The sequence below is a fragment of the Hemibagrus wyckioides genome, linkage group LG28, assembly GCF_019097595.1.
Source record: "Hemibagrus wyckioides isolate EC202008001 linkage group LG28, SWU_Hwy_1.0, whole genome shotgun sequence".
Taxonomy (NCBI): Eukaryota; Metazoa; Chordata; class Actinopteri; order Siluriformes; family Bagridae; genus Hemibagrus; species Hemibagrus wyckioides.
Genome location: NC_080737.1, coordinates 9955222 through 9974722, shown reverse-complemented (window position 1 = coordinate 9974722; position 19501 = coordinate 9955222). Strand labels below are relative to the sequence as shown.

Below are 19501 nucleotides of genomic sequence, written 5' to 3'. Positions count from 1 at the left end.
TCTTGGCAATATTTCTGAGATGAAAGAAGGCTAACCTAGTAATATTATCTATGTGAGCTTCAAATGAAAGACCAGAGACAATAATCACACCAAGATCTTTTACTGCTGGACAAGATGAAACATATATAGGTGTAATAACTCGGGTGTCCACAAACCTTTGGCCATATAGTGTATCTGTTGTGACTGAGGGAGTAACATGGGCTTAAGGAAAAATTTGTATTGCTATCTGATAGACTAGAGCAGATCCAGTAAAAAAAAATGGTGTAAATTAAAATCCATGAATAAATCCTGACTTTTCTATAAATGTCACATGATGTGCAAGTGCACAAAGAGAAATCGGGACATAAATGCAGCCAATTCCACAAATAAACAAAAGGGAGAGTGAGGTTGTGTGCCTGAAAAAAATTTAAACCAAATAATTTGTGAATTACAAACATTTGTGCATCTTGTATTTATTTGTTGATCTTGGTTTTTTTTTATTGTAGAACTCGTTATTCATTTGTAAATTATGCAGCAAATTAAACTGAATGTGAGTTTCAGATGGCATGTTTGTAGAGACTAGTACACACACTAAAATGTGTCTCAAACCTAAAATGTCTCCTCTTGCTCTGTCTCTCTGTAGGTGCGGGAGCTGCAGACTCGACTACAGAGTGTCCAGCCCGGTGGGGGTCAGTTCAGTCCAGGTCGTGTAATACCTGCCGGGCGAGCCAATCTGAGCACAGGCGAGCTCAGCACCAGCAGCAGCAGCAATGACATCCCTGTAGCCAAGGTCTCTCTCTCTTTATCACATACACACCCACACACACAAGGCTTAAGGTGGGAGGACAATGCTATAATTTCAGTGGTTCACTTCACTGTGGTGTGCACTATAAGTATGCTTTGTTTTAATTTCTGCATCATTCTTTTGCTTAATTTACTGTCCTTTTCACTCTATTTTTATACATGCAACACAACCTATCAAACTAAACAAGCACATCAGAAAATGCAACAAAACCAAAAAATCACAACATGGATTCAATATTAGTTGTATATATCAATATTGATTGTAGATGGATATAGTGGTCATCTGACACACGCATGGCAGTTAGCAGTAAGTGCATTTATGGATGACCGGACTATCATCACATCAGTCCCTGGCAGCAGGATGATCCTACGAAGCCATGAGAAATCAGGATGGGCAAAGATGACAAGCAACAAATGATAACTCTAAAATATGGTTCAACAGTTCATACATTTTTATAAATTGATAGCAGGACTAGGTTAGAGAACACTGCAACATGACCACTTGGTTGGACTTCTGGCAAGCTGACCTCCAGAGCAGCAGATTCTTTGGTCCAAGCTGTCTACAGCACTTTACCATTTCCTACCAACATCCACATTTAGGGCAAGACCAAGATGCTTTCCTTGCCACTTTTCTCTGGTAATGGTCCCTTGAAAATTTCTTTAGCAGCTGCCCAAAGCCCTTGGTGATGGGTGCTACTGCTGGTGTAATCTCTGAATCTGTCCTAAAATAAATCCTACTGTATGTAAAGTAGGATCCATACCATTTTGAGCAACAGAAACAGGGTTTTAAATCAAAAAGTCACTAACTATAAAAATAATTATTCACATGCTATTTTATTTATTTACTCACAGACATACAGCATACCAAATGCAAACTACACTGGCAGTTCAGAGGGTGGCCTTAGTCCATATTAAGTCTTTTATACTGATGAACAGTTATGGCTTTCCACCCTGAGCAATGGCACCAAGCTGTTCAGGAGCATAAGGAAGCCATTTTTGCACGGTCACAGCAAAGACAAACTCTGAAGCCTCCTTTTTCTCTGTTCTCATTTGCTGTTGCAAGGCATCTAAAGAAGAAAAAAAATCAATATGTCAGAACTGCACACAGTGTATGGGCTGGATCAGTTGCAGAGAAATGCTTGTATCAAACATGCCTAAATATCTGTCATAGTATTCTGTATTTATACATACAAGGAGCATTTATATATCAAGTCAAGTCAAACGAAGATTTTATTGCCATTTCAACCATATATAGCTGATGCAGTAAATAGTGAGATTAATGTTTCTCCAGGACCATGGTGCTACATAAAACACAGAGCTAAGGACTTAAATTAAGTTGTCCTAGCCACATGAAGTGCAAACAGTGCAAGACAAAAGACACATAAGGAGAGATACACAAAATAGCACCAACCAGTGTACATTGTACAGTACATTGTGCAAAAATAAGAGGATTAAAACATATATACACTTGTATAATTGTGGAAGTTGGTGGCAGCATTGAAATGTGGTGTGCAAAGACAGCATGTGAAAAAACAGCATGTAAACAGTTTTAATATGGGTGGTGCTGTAGACATAGATGTACAGTATATTTGTATATTTGAGTGTGTGTGTTCGGTACAGTAAAGTTCTGGGTGTTGAGTCTTATGGCTTGAGGGAAGGAACTCTTTCACAGTCTGGTTGTGAAGGTCCAAGTGCTTCGAACCTTTTTCCAGATGGCAGGAGGGTGAAAAGTGGGGTGTGTGGGGTCATCCACTATGCTGTTGGCATTGTGGATACAGCATTCATTTACTTCCCATTATGTTCATTCATGAAAAATAACTATTAACACTACTATTTTTAAAACATTCTTACTTTGCAGCATTTTTTCTCAACTGAGTTAAGAAATATTTTAAGAAATAAACAAAACTTTTTGTTAATGCACATCTTTGAGTTTCTTCCCTGCCCAGTTAATCTGAGTGGCCTACCTAGAAGGGGTTGAAGGCATATTTGCATTGAAAATGGACAGGTTACAGAAATAGCATGTGGTACACAGGAACATATTTTTCCTGCTATACAGTATTTGCTTAGTAGATGAGTAGGGTGAATGAAATGCATTGCATGAATTGCATTTAAAGAAACTCTGAACCCTCCAGATGGAGTTCTTTCACTTTGGACTCTAGTTCAGCCAGGACTACCACTTCGTGGCTGAGTTGCTGTTTTTCCCAATTTCTTTCACTTTGTTATAATACCACTAACAGTTGACCTTGGAAAATTTAGTAGTGAGGAAATTTCTCAAATGGACTTATTGCAAAGGTGGCAACCTATCATGGTACCAAACTTCAATTCACTGAGCTCCTAAAAGTGACCCATTCTTTCACAAATGTTTGTAGAAGCAGTCTGCATGCCTAGATGCTTGATTTTATGTGCCTGTGGCCATGGAAGTGATTGGAATAATTGAATTCAATGATTTGGAGGGATGTTCCAAAACCTATGGCAATATAGTGTACTTCTAGACAGTCTAGGACAGCTGGTATTGAAGAAATTGGATTTTCAATAAGTAATAGTATGTTGTCTGCATAGAGGGCAATCTTATGACATCAGCTGTTTCTTGTATGATGATTGCATCTTATGCTCTCGGCCAGGAGTTAAATGCTTAGGGCGAACAAAACAGGGGACATAGCATCTCCTTGTCTTGTTCCCATCCCAAGATCAAACAACAGTGGCCGTTTAACCAAACTCTTGAGTTAGGATTATGATAAAAAAAAAATATTTGTATCCATCTAATGTTATAAAAAAGCATATATGCCAGTGTTTTGTTTTAAATACAAATATATATATATATATATACACAAAAGGTGTGTGTATATATATATATATATATATATATATATATATATACCTTAACTGAACCACATTATTCTGCGTTTCTGCTACCCACATGAATCCTGTTCTGTCTATCAAATTCTCTTTGTTTCATTAGAGTGGCTCTGATCATTATGAAAGCTAACTTGGTGCATATAATATTTGAATTGTGCTACATGTCCTGTGGTCCTGTAGACTGGCATCCTCTCCCTTTCTCTGAGCTAATCTGAAGACCACATGAAGTTTGGAGGTCTGTAGCGATTGACTCTGCAGAAAGTTGGCGACCTCTTCACACTATGCGCCTCAGCATCCGCTGACCCCGCTCCGTCAGTTTACATGGCCTACCACTTCGCGGCTGAGTTGCTGTCGTTCCCAAACACTTCCACATTCTTATAATACAGCTGACAGTTGACTGTGGAATATTTAGGAGCGAGGAAATTTCACGACTGGATTTGTTGCACAGGTGGCATCCTATCACAGTTCCACATTGGAATTCACTGAGCTCCTGAGAGCGACCCATTCTTTCACAAATGTTTGTAAAACAGTCTGCATGCCTAGGTGCTTGATTTTATACACCTGTGAAAAGCGAATACTTTTGGCAATATAGTGTATAGAAAAATGCTTTTTCATATATATATATATATATATATATATATATATATATATATATATATATATATATATATATATATATATATATATATATATATCTTTTTATCTTTTTTCTCTTGATATCTTGCAGGTGGCAGAGAGAGTAAAGCTTTCCAAAATGTTGCCAGAGTCATCATCAATGGAAAGAGCCAAGCAGGACTCAGAGATTAGCAGTATTGGGGTAAGGAGAAACTGAGAGGGTTTAGGTGCTCATTGAAGGTGAGAGACTTTAAATTTGGGGAGAGTATCTGTGGAGAACCTCTCTAAAGGGAGAAAGAGGTCAGTCTAAAGGAATTGGATGAGATACCAATCTAAAGATAAAGATTGATTGAATATGAGAGTGCTTTTATATGGAGAGAGGAGTTGCATGCTAGTCTAAAGCAAGAGGGGGGGTTGTGCACCATTGTAAGGAGAAAGGGAGAGGATGCCAGTCTACAGGACCACAGGACATGTAGCACAATTCAAATATTATATGCATCAAGTTAGCTTTCATAATGATCAGAGCCACTCTACTGAAACAAAGAGAATTTGATAGACAGAACAGGATTCATGTGGGTAGCAGAATCGCAGAATAATGTGGTTCAGTTAAGGTGCTTTGTGTGAATCACAGACATGCATGTATGTATACTGTATATCTTGCTCTATCTTTTAGCATTCATTATATAGCAATTTTCTAACCATAAAGTAGCACTGCCATCTGTTGTTTAGATCACAAAATTCACAATTTGGGTTTTGAGTCTGAGGTTTGTTTTGCTCGTTTTCTATATTTTCACATTATGGAAATTAATATAGCTTTTAAGGATAAAAGGTGTGAGAATGAAAAGCTGATATAATTTTATACCTATAATTTTAATTATTCTAAGAGATAAATGCTAGAGTGGAAAATAAATAGTGGAGGTAGTGACATAAATAAAAAATAACCACTAAAATATATATGTAAAATATTGATAAATTGAAACAGCCATAACATTAATACCACTTACAGATGAAGTGAATAACATTGATTATCTTGTTACAGTGGGACCTGTCACAATGGGAAGTATAGGATATGTTAGGCAACGATTGAAAGGCCAGTTCTTGAGTTTGATGTGTTGGAATTGGGGAAAATGAGCTAGTGTAAGGATCTGAGCAAAACAGATTCAAAACAACTATTGTAGCATAAATTGGGTGCCGACCAGTCATTCCCAGCTGCAGCTTAGCTCCCCATAAAGATGAGCAGAAGGCAAGTGTAGCTGCTTGTGCCTCCATCACAAAAATAGGGGGGCTGGGCAGTGCATACAGAGGCAGCCTTAAAATTCAGACTTTTACAATCATACTGTGAGGACATAAAGGTTCGAGATGCTGACTGTCAAACTCATCGTATCACAAATCAGGTCAGAGGACTCCTTTATCATGATAGATCTAAAGGACACATACTTTCATATTGAGATTTAGCTAGAACAGAAGAAGTTTCTCAGGTTCGCTTTTTGCCTATGAATATCGAGTTCTTCCTTTTGGTCTAGCTCTAACTCCTTGCACCTTCACGAAGTGCATGGATGCAGCCCTGGCTCCTTTGCATCTCCAGGGCAACCATGTACTGAATTACATTGACAATTGGCTCATCTTAACCCCATCAAAAGAACTGGCAGACAGACATTGAGATGTTGTGCTTGCCCATGTCAGGTGCTTGGGGATCAGGTTGAAGCATAAGAAGAGTATGCTTCCTCCCACTCGTGTTTCTGGCATTGAAACACTTTCTCCCGCAGCTCAGGAGCTACCATGCAATGATCTGAAGGGGGCCCACTGTGCATTGGTCTTGACCCACTGTCCACTCTGGTTCGGCCTCATACATCCATCTCTTTTGGGGCTGGACACCATGGTGCAGATGTGGCCTAGGATCAGTCTATACATCTTTTCCTTGATAGCTCTGCTTCCAGGAGTCCTAGCCAGGGTGCACCAGAACTAATTCCACCTGTTATTGGTGGCTCTGTGCTGGCTGATACCCAGAAGTGAAGCCATAACATGCACCTCATAGACTAGAACAATGGCTAAAGTTATTTTGCACCCCCACCTCACAGCTTACAGGACTTGGATCTGCTGCTAAAGTCTTGGTGTCAGATATCACAAGAGGTCTTATGGAATCCATGCCTTGATGGGTCGGAGCTGTTTTGGTGGCACAAGGGGGACCTACACAATGTTAGGCAGATGGTTTTAATATTATGCCTGATTGTTGTATGTTTCATCAATACAATCATGAGCACTGAGAAAAGCTGTTTAGTATTTCCTTATAGTCAGAAGAAAGTTGAAATTAATGCCACACGCATACAAAAGAGCATAGCAATTGACAGAATGAACTATTTATGTGCAAAACAAATTTTCTTTAGTTAGCGCTCACGTGGTTTTCCTTTAGATCACATAAAGGGACATTATTATGGTTTATCTGCACTGATGACAATAATTTGGTAGAACATTAGTGTCAGCAATGGTAACAATGGTATTGGGTTTTTACTGCACAATATCATAATTAACATTATTGAATGTATGAGCTCATCACACTGAGTGTACATAAGCCAGTGTGTTACGACTTTCAAGTATAAGCCAGTTTTTTTTCTTAACCAGTTGCAATTTTTGTGGTCAGAAATGAACTGTGCAAATGTGGCTGGAGTGACCAACAGGAGACAGCTTCACCAAACTAACTGAATGCAACAGGGTAAATTATATCATCAATAACAAATAAGAATAATTAAAATTTTTAGCTAAATCTAACAGGACATGCCCTTTATAATATGGCTATTTAAATACTAAAGACATATATAAATGACTTCTACAAAAGCACACATGAAAACAGTTACAAAAATACAGAGCATATATGACAGAGATTTTATGTTTTATAGCTGCACCATTATAATGAAAATAAAATCCAGAATTTTTTTTTTTTTTTTGTGTGTGTGTGTAGGTGTCCAGTAATGTAGAGGATCATCTGGCACACTCTCTGCAGGACTGCTCTAACATCCAGGAGATCTTCCAGACACTTTACTCTCATGGCTCTGCCATCTCGGATAACAAAATCCGGGAGTTTGAGGTTGAGACCGAGCGTCTACACAGGTTCAGGGCATGCACACAGCCAGCCAAACCCCCCTACACACAGAGTACTGTGCAGATGTCTTAAACAGACGAAAAACTCTAGCAGAATTTCAGTAAAACAAAGATGCTTTCAAAGATTAAGGATTTTCTATCACAAAAAGCTTTTATAAAGGCTATTTAACAGTACTATAATAAACACAAATTCAATATATGGCATGGCAGTTGCATTGCATTTAAAAACACACTCTCAGGTACACTTTATAAGGAAATGGGTAAGATTTTCTGAGCAATTTAGAGGTTGGGTGAGAAACTTTTGCTTAATAAATAGAGTGGCAGGCAAAATCTCCATGGGATGACATAAAGAAGAAACTTTAAGAGGTAACAGCCTCAACAATCAGATTCTATCCTATTAAATCATAATTCATTTGCCTTTCACAACTGTATACAATATAATAAAACGGTGCTAAGCATGTTAAAAGGATCTTTAATATGAGCACTATTTTTGATCTACTAGACTTACACAAACTAATTAATGCTCCACACTATGGAGCAGTCAAGGAGTGACAAAAAACCCTGATGCGTTTTTGGTCTTCAGAATTCTGTTCCACAGTCTCTAACTTCAGAAATCAATCAGAAAGAGGTTACCAGCAGTATATCCCATTGCCTTTATCATCTATTATTTAAGATTTTGTCAAATGAGATGGTTCTTCTGAGACCCTTTATTTCTCCACAGAAGGGTGCACATTCATGAGTAAGCAAAATGCATGTTTTGTAACCCAAAGGTGTTCAAACAAACAGCCATCTTAGTCCTAAGAAATGTATAAGCAAGATAGAGAGATAGAAGTAAGCACTCAAACCATATTAGTTTAATACTAATACTAAAAACAAAGTTTTTAATCCAGCACTGACAGGACAGTCAGGGTGAGACTGTAGGAGAAGGTCAGAGAGGTGAAACAAATGCTAAACGCAATTCAGCAACAAATTTGCCAGCTTTGTCTGCACAGGTATTACAGCATGTTTGTCACAAAGTAGGGTAGAAATGTCTTACTTTGAATGAGGCCAATTCAGCTGCGCTATCTATCTATATTTATATACGTATATATACATTCCAAAACTGTTCCCACAAAGATACCACAAAGGGAGCAGGTAATTGTCCATGAAATTGTCACAAACTGTGACAAAAATTATTCATACCCCTTGGACAAATCAATACTTTTTAATTTTTTTAATTCATAAAAACTACTTTGGTGAAACTTCCATTGTATTCAATATATATATATTAGTTGCTATGCACAACCCCACATATGTGTTAGCTAAACTTCATTTGTATACCAATGGATATGGCCAGAGACTCTCTTTTAAACCTGTTCAAAATTAATCATACCCTATTCTCAATCTCAGAAAAAATTCCTTCTTTTGTGAAAATGCATGTGGTTTCACACTCCAGTAACTATAATCAATTTAGGTGTAATCAATTAAGGCCTAATAATGTTAAATGGTAACAACTGCTCTGTAAAGTATAATTAAGGGGAAAAGCTTTCATTATTCTCAGTCACTGTCACCATGGCCAAGAAGAAAACTCAGTCATGATCTTCGTATTGTCAATGCCCATAGTGGTGACAAAGCTACAATTTTGAAAGAACTGGATGTCTCTGTATCAACCATACAGAGTATCATCAAGTAGTACAAGATGTTCAACACTGTTAAAAACCTGGATGGGAGTGGCAGGAAGCGCACAGTATCCTTTAGAGTTGCTAGAAAGATCTGCCGCAGTGCAAACAACAACCCCCGTATCACCAGCAAAGCTCTAATAGACACCCTCAACCAAGCAGGGGAGATGGTATCAAGATCCACCGTTCAGTGAATTCTGCATCAATTGGTCTTCATGGACATCGTCCCAGAAAGTCACCACTCCTTACCCAGAGACACCGGGATGCACACCTGCCCTTTGCGAGGGGTCACCTAGATAGAGATCCAAACTTCTGGTCAGATGAGACTAAACTGGAGCTCTTTGGACATATGGATGTTGCATATGTTTGCCGCAAGAAAGGAGAAGCCTTCAATCCTAAGAATACCATCCCAACAGTCAAGCATGGCCGTGGTCACACCATGCTATGGGGATGCTTCTCTGCCAGTGGTACAAGTAACCTTGTTAAGACCGATGGTATCATGAAAAAGGAGGACTATGTTAAGATTTGTGATGAAAACCTGGTGGCATGAGCACACAAGCTCAACCTGCCAGCAGGATAATGACCCGAAGCATATGGTGCGAGTGGTCAAGTAATGGTTCAGGGACAACAACATAAATGTTCTGGAGTGGCCAAGTCATAGCCCTGACCTGAACCCAATTGAGAATTTGTGGAGAGAGTTGAAGATCCAGGTTAGGGCTATGATCTCCCAACAGGGCCAATCTCCAACAACTTGATGCTTTTGCAAAGGAAGAGAGGGGAAACATTCTGCAGCAGACCTGTAGAAATCTTGTGGAGACATACAAGAAGCGTTTGCAGGCCGTCATTAAGAACAAAGGCTTTTCTATTGTAAAATAAAGGGTATGAATAATTCTGAACATGGTGATTTTTGAATATTTGTCAATAAAAACCCATGAAATGCAAAAAGTACTGAAACACTGAACAGCTGGACATGTGCATTCAAAAGTGTAGAGAAGGTCAAATTAAGTTCACCTGTAAAGGTTATAGTGTATTTTAGGTGCATCCTGAAATTTCACCTGAAAGCCGAATATCCTTAACTTTTTGTGAGTAGTGTACACAACTGTTTAGTGTTTCAGTACTTTTTGCATAACTTGCTGTTCTCTAACAAGGTGCTTAACAGCAAAATTCACAACTGGTGTTTGATCCATGAATCGACCAATAAATTTTCTGGTTCAATTAGAATTGGTATTTAAACAGTCCTCTTCATCATGCTGTTCACATTTTGACATCATGAGACCAAGACAACCTAACAATTGATCAACAGTACCTCACCATTGCGAGGCTTCAAACAGGATGTTCTTAGAGGGAAGTGGCCACTGAGCTTAGAGTGTCATAAGCAGGTTGTGCCAGAGATACAGAGAGACTGGAAGAGTCACAGAAAGGTATAGAAGTGGACGTCCTTTGGCCACATCCCACGTTGATGACCGCTTCATTGTGAATAGTGCCCTGCGGAACCGGATGATGAATGCCACTCAACTCCAGGCACATTTAAGGGAGGTGAGAGGCACCCAAGTGTCACGTCAGACCATTCGAAACCGTTTACATCAGCATGGTCTGCATGCTAGACGACCTACAAGGGTACCTGACCACACCACCAAGCACAGGCGTCATTGTCTTGCATGGGCCAGCTGGACAAGGGACCAGTGGGCCTCAGTGCTGTTCTCTGATGAAAGTCGATTCACGTTGAGCAGAAATGATGGCCGCCAATGATGTTGGTGACATCAAGGAGAGTGCTATGCATCAGCCACTGTTGTGGTGGTGTTACAGTCTGGGCAGGTGTGTCTACTCAATACAGAACTGCCCTACGTCTTGTGAATGGTACCAGTGACAAGCCAATACTTCCTGAATAATATCATTAATCCAGTCATTGTGCCCCTGCATGAACAACACAGGCCTAATTTCATCTTCATGGACGACAATGCTCCAGCTCATCAAGGACGCATCATTAGGGAACGGCTGCTGGAGGCTGGGGTACCTCAAATGGAGTGGCCTGCACTTTCTCCAGACCTGAATCCCATAGAAAACCTATGGGATCAGCTGAGTCGCCGTGTAGAGGCTCATAACCCTGCACCCCAGAACCTCAATGACTTGAGGGCCACCCTTCAAGAAGAGTGGAATGCCATGCCTCAGCAGACAATAAGTCGACTCGTGAACAGCATGAGATGTCGTTGTCAAGCTGTAATTGATGGTCAAGGGCACATGACACATTATTGAAACATTGACATTTTTTGTTGTGGTATATCCACCACTGTTGTTGGCTTTTGTTTCAATAAATTTAAGGAGAGTGCACACACTAGTTCAGTTTTTCTCTGAGGTTATTTAAAGTAGTGAGTGTGGCCTATATATTGTCCCCTCAAAATAACTCAACACAGCCATTAATGTCTAAACCGTTGGCAACAAAAGTGAGTACACCCCTAAGTGGAAATGTCCAAATTGGGCCCAATTAGCCACTTACCCTCCCCGGTGTCATGTGACTCGTTAGTGTTACAAGGTCTTAGGTGTGAATGGGGATCAGATATGGGGTCAATATTTTGTGTGGCCACCATTATTTTCCAGCACTGCCTTAATCCTTCTTGGTCATGGAGTTCACCAGAGCTTCACAGGTTGCCACTGGAGTCCTCTTCCACTGCTCTATGATGACATCACAGAGCTGGTGGATGTTAGAGACCTTGCACTCCCCCACTTTCTGTTTGAGGATGCCCCACAGATGCTCAATAGGGTTTTAGGTCTGGAGACATGCTTGGCCAGTCCATAACCTTTACCCTCAGCTTCTTTAGCAAGGCAGTGGTCGTCTTGGAGGTGTGTTTGGGGTCGTTATCATGTTTGAATACTGCCCTGCGGCCCAGTCTTCGTAGGGAGGGGATCATGCTCTGCTTCAGTAGGTCACGGTACGTCTTGGCATTCATGGTTCCCTCAATGAACTGTAGCTCCCCAGTGCTGGCAGCACTCATGCAGGCCCAGACCATGACACTCCCACCTCCATGCTTGACTGTAGGCAAGACGCACTTGTCTTTGTACTCCTCACCTGGTTGCCGCCACACACGCTTGACACCATCTGAACCAAATAAGTTTATCTTTATCATTGGACCACAGGACATGGTTCCAGTAATTCATGTCCTTAGTCTGCTTGTCTTCAGCAGACTGTATGCGGGCTTTATTGTGCATCATCTTTCGTAGAGGCTTCCTTCTGGGACGACAGCCATGCAGACCAATTTGATGCAGTGTGCGGCGTATGGTCTGAGTACTGACAGGCTGACTCGCCACCCCTTCAACCTCTGCAGCAATGCTGGCAGCACTCATACGTCTATTTCCCAAAGACAACCCCCGGATATGACAGTGAGCACGTGCACTCAACTTCATTGGTCGACCATGGCGAGGCCTGTTCTGAGGGGAACCTGTCCTGTAAAACCACTGTATGGTCTTGCCCACCATGCTGCAGCTCAGTTTCAGGGTTTTGGCAATCTTCTAATAGCCTAGGCCATCTTTATGTAGAGCAACAATTCTTTTTTCCAGATCCTCAGAGAGTTCTTTGCCATGAGGTGCCATGTTGAACTTCCAGTGACTAGTATGAGAGAGTGTGAGAGCGATAACACCAAATTTAACACATCTGATCCCCATTCACACCTGAGACCTTGTAACACTAACGAGTCACATGACACCGGGAAGGGTAAGTGGCTAATTGGGCCCAATTTGGACATTTCCATTTAGGGGTGTACTCACTTTTGTTGCCAATGGTTTAGACATTAATGGCTGTGTGTTGAGTTATTTTGAGGGGGCAGCAAATTTACACTGTTATACCGGCTGTACACTCACTACTTTACATTGTAGCAGAGTGTCATTTCTTCAGAGTTGTCACATGAAAAGATATAATAAAATATTTACAAAATGTGAGGGGTGTACTCACTTTTGTGAGATACTGTATATGTAATGGAAATACTTTTTTTTTTCTTTAAGAACCCAGATAGAAGATTTCTTTATAATTTGTAGTAAATGGATTGATTATATTAAACCAATAACATTCAGACTTTTCTTGATTCATAATTGGATAGTAGGTCATTTTTTTAGGATATTAAAGAAATAGATCTATTGTTTTATATTTCTATATATAGTTGTGGATAAAAATGGGGAAAATACAAAACTTCTTTAAAATTTGAGATTTCTGTTCCAAGCACAGATTGCAGAATTCTCTGGTAACACTGTAATCACATTAGCATAAATGTCCTTGTTTTATTGTTTAAAAAATATATCTGCCTAAGCCATTGTATGTATTTTCCCACTTGATTTTTTTTAAGAAAATGTGAATATGTAAGAAAACAGACTGTGATTTAATTGTGTGTATAGTAGAATTTAATTACTTGGTGGGGAAGAAATGGTGGGGAGTTACCATCATATGGGAAATCAGTTAAGGTGAAAGCACTGTCCAAAGATTTGCATTGAAGCACCATCCAATGAGAAGCACTTGGCAGAATCTGAGCCATTATATAAATTTCAGTAAGTGTTTAACACTTTTTCAACATCTGGTGAACATTTCATGTCAATAACACCTTTGTAAATATATTTACTGAAAAAAATTGCTATACTTATTTTACCTGCTGTATAACAGCTTCCACTATTCTGTAAAGGCTTTCCACAAGGTTAAGGAGTGTGTTTATGGGAATTTTTTATCATTTCTCTAGAAGCACATTTGTGAGGTCAGGCACTGATGTTGGATGAGAAGGCCTCCCAAAGGTGTTCTATGAGGTTGCGATCGGGACTCTGTAGGCCAGTCAAGTGCCTCCACACCAAACTCACTCATACATGTGTTTATGGACCTTGCTTTGTGCACTGGTGTGCAGTCATGTGATTTGTCACTCCAGAGAACTTGTCTCCATTGCTCTAGAGTCCAGTGGCAGCGTGCTTTATTCCTCTGAATCTGACGCTTTGCATTGTACTTGGTGATGTAAGGCATGGATGCAGCTGCTCGGCCATGAAAACCCATTTCATGAAGCTCTCTATGCACTGTTCTTGAGCTAATATGAAGTTTGGAGTTCTGTAGCTATTGACTCTGCAGAAAGTTGGCATCTTCTGTGCACTGTGTGCCTCAGCATGCACTGACCATGCTCTGTGATTTTACGTTGCTGTTCCCAATTGCTTCCATTTTGTTATAATACCACTAACAGCTTGACAATGGAATATTTAGTATTGAGGACTTGGCATCTGATGGACTCATTTCACAGGTGGCAACCTACCATGGTACACGCTTGAATTCACTGAGCTCCTGAGAGCAACCCATTCTTTCAAAAATGTTTGTAGAAGCAGTCTGCATGCCTAGGTGCTTGATTTTATGTACCTGTGGCCATGGAAGTGACTGGATGTCACTAGATGTGAGGGTTGTCCCAAAACATTTGGCAATATAGTGCATTTTAAAGCTGTTCAGTTATTTATTTTAATATATGGGGCAAAGCTCATTTCCACCAGTATCAGATAACTTGTGGTTATGCTTGAAAGGATGTAGTATGAACAAAGCTTCTTAAATAAAAGTGCAATACACAGTAAAGTAGGATATAAGTGTGATCTTGCTGCAACTTTCTCTAGGTGCATTTGTTATTAGAGTAAAGCTTAGTGAATAACAGATGAATATTGTACAACCCGAATTCTGGAAATGTTGTTTATATTTGAATAAAATGAAAACTAAAAGACTTTAAAATCACATGAGACAATATTTTATTCACAATAGAACATAGAGAACATAAAAAATGTAAGAGATTTTAGAAATATTCAGCTGGGAGAACATCTAGCAACTAAAGTTAATTGACATCAGGTCTGTAACATGATTAGCTATAAAAGTGCTGGCATGTTTTGGAAGGAACTATGAATGCTGAAAGGTATATAAAGGTTTTAGAGCAACATACAGTGAGGGAAAAAATTATTTGATCACCTGCTGATTTTGTACGTTTGCTCACTGACAAAGAAATGATAAGTCTGTAATTTTAATGGTAGGTGTATTTGAACAGTGAGAAGCAGAATAACAACAAAAAAATCCAGAAAAACGCATTTCAGAAAAGATATACATCGACTTGCTGTCAATCTTCCTCGGTCTGGGGCTCCATGCAAGATCTCACCTCATGGAGTTTCAATTATCATGAGAATGGCGAGGAATCAGCCCAGAATTACACTGGAGGATTTTGTCAATGATCTCAAGGCAGCTGGGACCATAGTCACCAAGAAAACAATTGGTAACACACTATGCCGTGAAAGAAAGAAATCCAGTAGTACCCGCAAGGTTCCCCTGCTAAAGAAAGCACATGTACAGGCTCATCTGAAGTTTGCCAGTGAACATCTGAATGATTCAGAGGAGAACTGGTTGAAGGTGTTGTGGTCAAATGAGACCAAAATCCAGCTCTTTGGCATCAACTCAACTCGCCGTGTTTGGAGGAGGAGGAATGCTGCTTATGACCCCAAGTACACCATCCCCAGCTGACAGGACAACTGCACCGCATCAAAGGGGCGATGGACGGGGCCATGTACCGTTAAATCTTGGATGAGAACCTCCTTCCCTAAGCCAGGGCATTGAAAATGGGTCGTGGATGGATATTCCAGTCTGACAATGACCCAAAACACACGGCCAAGGCAACAAAGGAGTGGTTCAAAAAGAAGCACATTAAGGTCCTGTAGTGGCCTAGCCAGTCTCCAGACCTTAATCCCATAGAAAATCTGTGGAGGGAGCTGAACGGTCAGCCACAAAACCTTAATGACTTGGAGAGGATCTGCAAAGAAGAGTGGGCTCAAATGGGCCTGCCTGAAGTGGAAAGTAGTGGCCTAGTCCACTTTGTCCCACCTTTTTCCTATAGCTATGCTCTCAAACATAGGCAGATAGGCCTCAACATTGTCATCTTTGGTTAGCTTGGAGAGCATGGGCTGGGTGTTTCTGCAGGGGTCGGGAAAGAGAGCAGCAGAGGTAGGTGGGTTAGACGTTTGCAGAGGCAGATGGGTGAGTCTTTTGAGGGCGACAAGCTCTTTAGTGACAAGTTATAAACTTAGTGCTGTAGACTGCATATATAATATCATAATCCTTTGCTTAATCATCAAGTTTAGGTTATAATAAAAAGAAACAAGGAAATTACTTTGTACCAACTGCATGTATTGTATTCTTGCCAGACCAAATCATTGTAGTATTTTGAGTGAATTTAGTCAGTGTGGCTATATCCTCTATTCAGGTATATTTTAAGTGTGTTTATATTTTTTGTTTTTTCTCTCTGTAACCCCCAAAATTAAAAAGTAGTTTACATTAACTTCTTACTATCCTGAGCTCAGTGCCATGGAAATTCACTCAAGAATTTTATAGGTAGAAAAACATCAGATTTATCAATAATAACCGTATTATTTGTTTGTTTCTGCAGTCGAATTGAGCACCTAAAGTCCCAGAATGATCTATTAACCATCACACTGGAGGAATGTAAGAGCAATGCAGAGAGGATGAGCATGCTGATGGGCAAATATGAGTCCAATACTACAGCTCTGCGCCTGGCTCTGCATTACAGGTATAAACACACAAGCACACAAGTCATAACCAGCCGTCTGCCACACACTAGGTCATAATACTACTAGAGTGTTATTGCTGGTTGCACATAAAGAATAATTATGAGACGCATGCTAATCATTCATAGACTCATCCACTATGGTGTCTGTTGAGATGAGTGTTAAATCCCTTATTATTTCACCTATAAGTAAGCAAATAAAAGTTCTAGAGTCTGATTACAAGTGTGGCATTTTCATGTGGAATCTGCTGACTCTCAATATGAAATTTAAAGAGCATGAATGCAATTGAAATAAGTCATCATTAAGCTGAAACTTCAAAACAAACCAATCAGAGAGGTAGCAAAAACGTGCTATGGCCACATCAACAATTTAGCACATTATTAAACAGAAGGAGTGTACTGTTGAGCTCAGGAACACTAAAAGGTCTAGAAGATAACTCTGGTGAATGACAGAAAAATTATTTCCCTGGTGGGAAAAAAAGCACTTTCATAACGCATGACCAGATCAAGAACACCCTCCAGCAGGTAGGCATATTTGTGTTAAAGCCATCTGCAAATTCTTCTGTCTCTGCTTCTCTTATTGACTCATTTACTCACAAACCACTGTTCATGGTTTCTATCTAGGCTACAGACATTTTGGGTGATATAAGATCTCTTCTCTGAACAGGTCTGGGAGACAACTGCATTATCTTAAAAAAATGTTGGCAGAGAGCTGTTGGTACATATGTTAATTTTTTTGGGAATGCCCTGCACTCCTACCCTTTTGGTCCCAGCTTGCTCAAGACATATTGTTCTTGTTAGACAGGGATATGGTACTGACTCCCTAGCTTTTCCTTCTAACTCTGAACTAACACTGTCTTTACAACAGAAAAGTTTACTTTTAGCTACTTTCACAGCTTTTCTTTGAAATCCAATTGTTAGTGTGACCAATAGATTTTGGTCCCTTAAAAAAGAGGGGCGGCACATACAAAAAAGTGTTATAACTGGCTACACTGTTCACCTGATTTGGATGTACATTCCCTCAAATTTAAAATGAAAGGCTTTACTTTAGCTTATGTGTAGTGTGCAGTGCTGTTAAATAATTAGATCAGAATATGACGATGAAAATAATTACAATTTTATACACATGCAGTTAAATATTGAAATCACACTTCTGTCTAAATTAAATTTAGTATACTGCTGTCCTGCTGCTGAGTTGTTGCCATTCTCTGGCCTGACTGGGATGCAGATACTGCCTCATGCTACAAGTAGTGACAAAACAAAAAAAGAAGGATAAGGAGAGAGCAATTGTCTATGGCCACCACCTGCAAAACCATTCCCTTTTTGAGGTTGTCTTAATGTTTGCAGCAAAGCAAGTGAAATTGATCAATCGTTTATGCTTTCTAAGTGGACAGATTAATATTCGTAAAGTTTAATTGACTATGTCTTATAGTGTAATGATTATCTTTAAGCAGTGTATATAGATTACCTTTAATTGTATAAAATAAGTTGTTAAGTTTCACTTTAGATTTTTGAGCTGTTTATGTGTTATTGCAGTGAGCAGTGTATCGAGGCTTATGAGCTACTGCTAGCTCTGACAGAGACAGAGCTTGGTCTGGTGCTGGGCCAATATAAAGTGGCTAGAGTCAGCACTGTGGGTAAGTATATTATATGTTGTATATACAAATAAAGGATTTACAGTGGTGTAAAGCAGTTGTCAGACATTGTTTATTATGCAGTGGCATGGATTGATGGACTGATCATGGTGAAGTTGATGCCAAACCTTTACATACACTTAGGCTAAGCTAAATATTTTCAAGGTATGTTTTTCACAACTCAATTAGGCCATCTGATTTGTTCATATTGGAAGTTATTTTAAATCAATCTGTAAAAGAAAGATTTATTTCAGCTTTAATAAACTATATCAGAATACCAGTGGGTCAGGAGATTGCATACACTATATTGCGAAAAGTTTTGGGACACCCCTCCAAACCATTGAATTCAGGGGTATGGCTTGGCCCCTTAGTTCCAGTGAAAGGAACTCTTAATGCTTCAGTATTCCAAGACATTTTGGATAATTTCATGCTCCCAATTTTGTGGGAACAGTTTGACCTCACAAATGCGCTTCTAGAGAGGAAAAGCCTTCCCAGAAGATTTAAAGCTGCAAAGGGTGGGCCAACTTCATATAAAATGTATGTGCATTTAAAGGCAGACATCACAGTTTTTGAATGGCTCACAGTCTCTGCTCTAATTCATCCCAAAGGTGTTCTTTTGGGCTGAGGTCAGGACTGTGCAGGCCAGTCAAGTTACTCCACACCAAACTCTCTCATCCATGTCTTTATGGACCTTGCTTTGTGCACTGGTGTGCAGTCATGTTGGAACAGGAAGGGGTCATCCCCAAACTGTTCCCACAAAGTTGGGAGCATGAAATTGTCCAAAATGGCTTGGTATGCTGAAGCATTAAGAGTTCCTTTCACAGGAACTAAGGGGCCAAGCCCAACCCCTGAAAAACAACACCTGAATTCAATGATTTGGAGGGGTGTCCTTTAAATATAGTGTACTTTAAATTGATTTTAAAGGATAAACACTGCATTGCACTGGATAACACCATGCAAAACAGCTAAGACCTCAGACAAAAATGTGGACCTCCACAAATCTTTTAGATGATAACCAGCTTTGTTCCCATTGTACAGATGCCGATAGAAACTTATTTTGTTTGTAAATAAACAAAATAAGTTTCTATCGGCATCTGTACAATTGTATGTACACTACCAGTCAAAAGTTTGGACACACCTTTTAATTCAGTGTTTTTTGTTTAGGGATTTATTGTCTACATTCTAGAACAAAACTGGAGATTTCAAAACTGAAATAACACACATGGACTTAAGTAATCCATATGTAATGACAAAAAACAACAGTCAGTTGTTATTTTAAGACACGAAGGTCAGGTGTTCTGGA

The 19501-nt window shown here is 39.6% G+C and overlaps 1 protein-coding gene and 1 long non-coding RNA gene across 5 annotated transcripts in view; one reads left to right on the top strand and one right to left on the bottom strand.

The window, feature by feature from the left end:
* Positions 1 to 19501, top strand: part of mcc (MCC regulator of WNT signaling pathway) — a 109484-nt gene that overhangs the window by 52507 nt on the left and 37476 nt on the right. For 3 of the 4 annotated variants that reach the window (XM_058382813.1, XM_058382809.1, XM_058382811.1), the window contains exons 6-10: positions 623 to 769; positions 4367 to 4456; positions 7211 to 7359; positions 16427 to 16567; positions 18101 to 18201. In XM_058382813.1, the coding sequence (XP_058238796.1) occupies positions 623 to 769; positions 4367 to 4456; positions 7211 to 7359; positions 16427 to 16567; positions 18101 to 18201 (628 nt within the window). The remainder of the gene's footprint in view (positions 1 to 622; positions 770 to 4366; positions 4457 to 7210; positions 7360 to 16426; positions 16568 to 18100; positions 18202 to 19501) is intronic. The other variant, XM_058382812.1, reaches the window with a different exon arrangement.
* LOC131348144 (uncharacterized) overlaps positions 1698 to 19501 on the bottom strand; it is a 36525-nt gene continuing 18721 nt past the window's right edge. The window contains exon 6 of the long non-coding RNA XR_009203892.1: positions 1698 to 1850. This is a non-coding gene — a long non-coding RNA (uncharacterized LOC131348144). The remainder of the gene's footprint in view (positions 1851 to 19501) is intronic.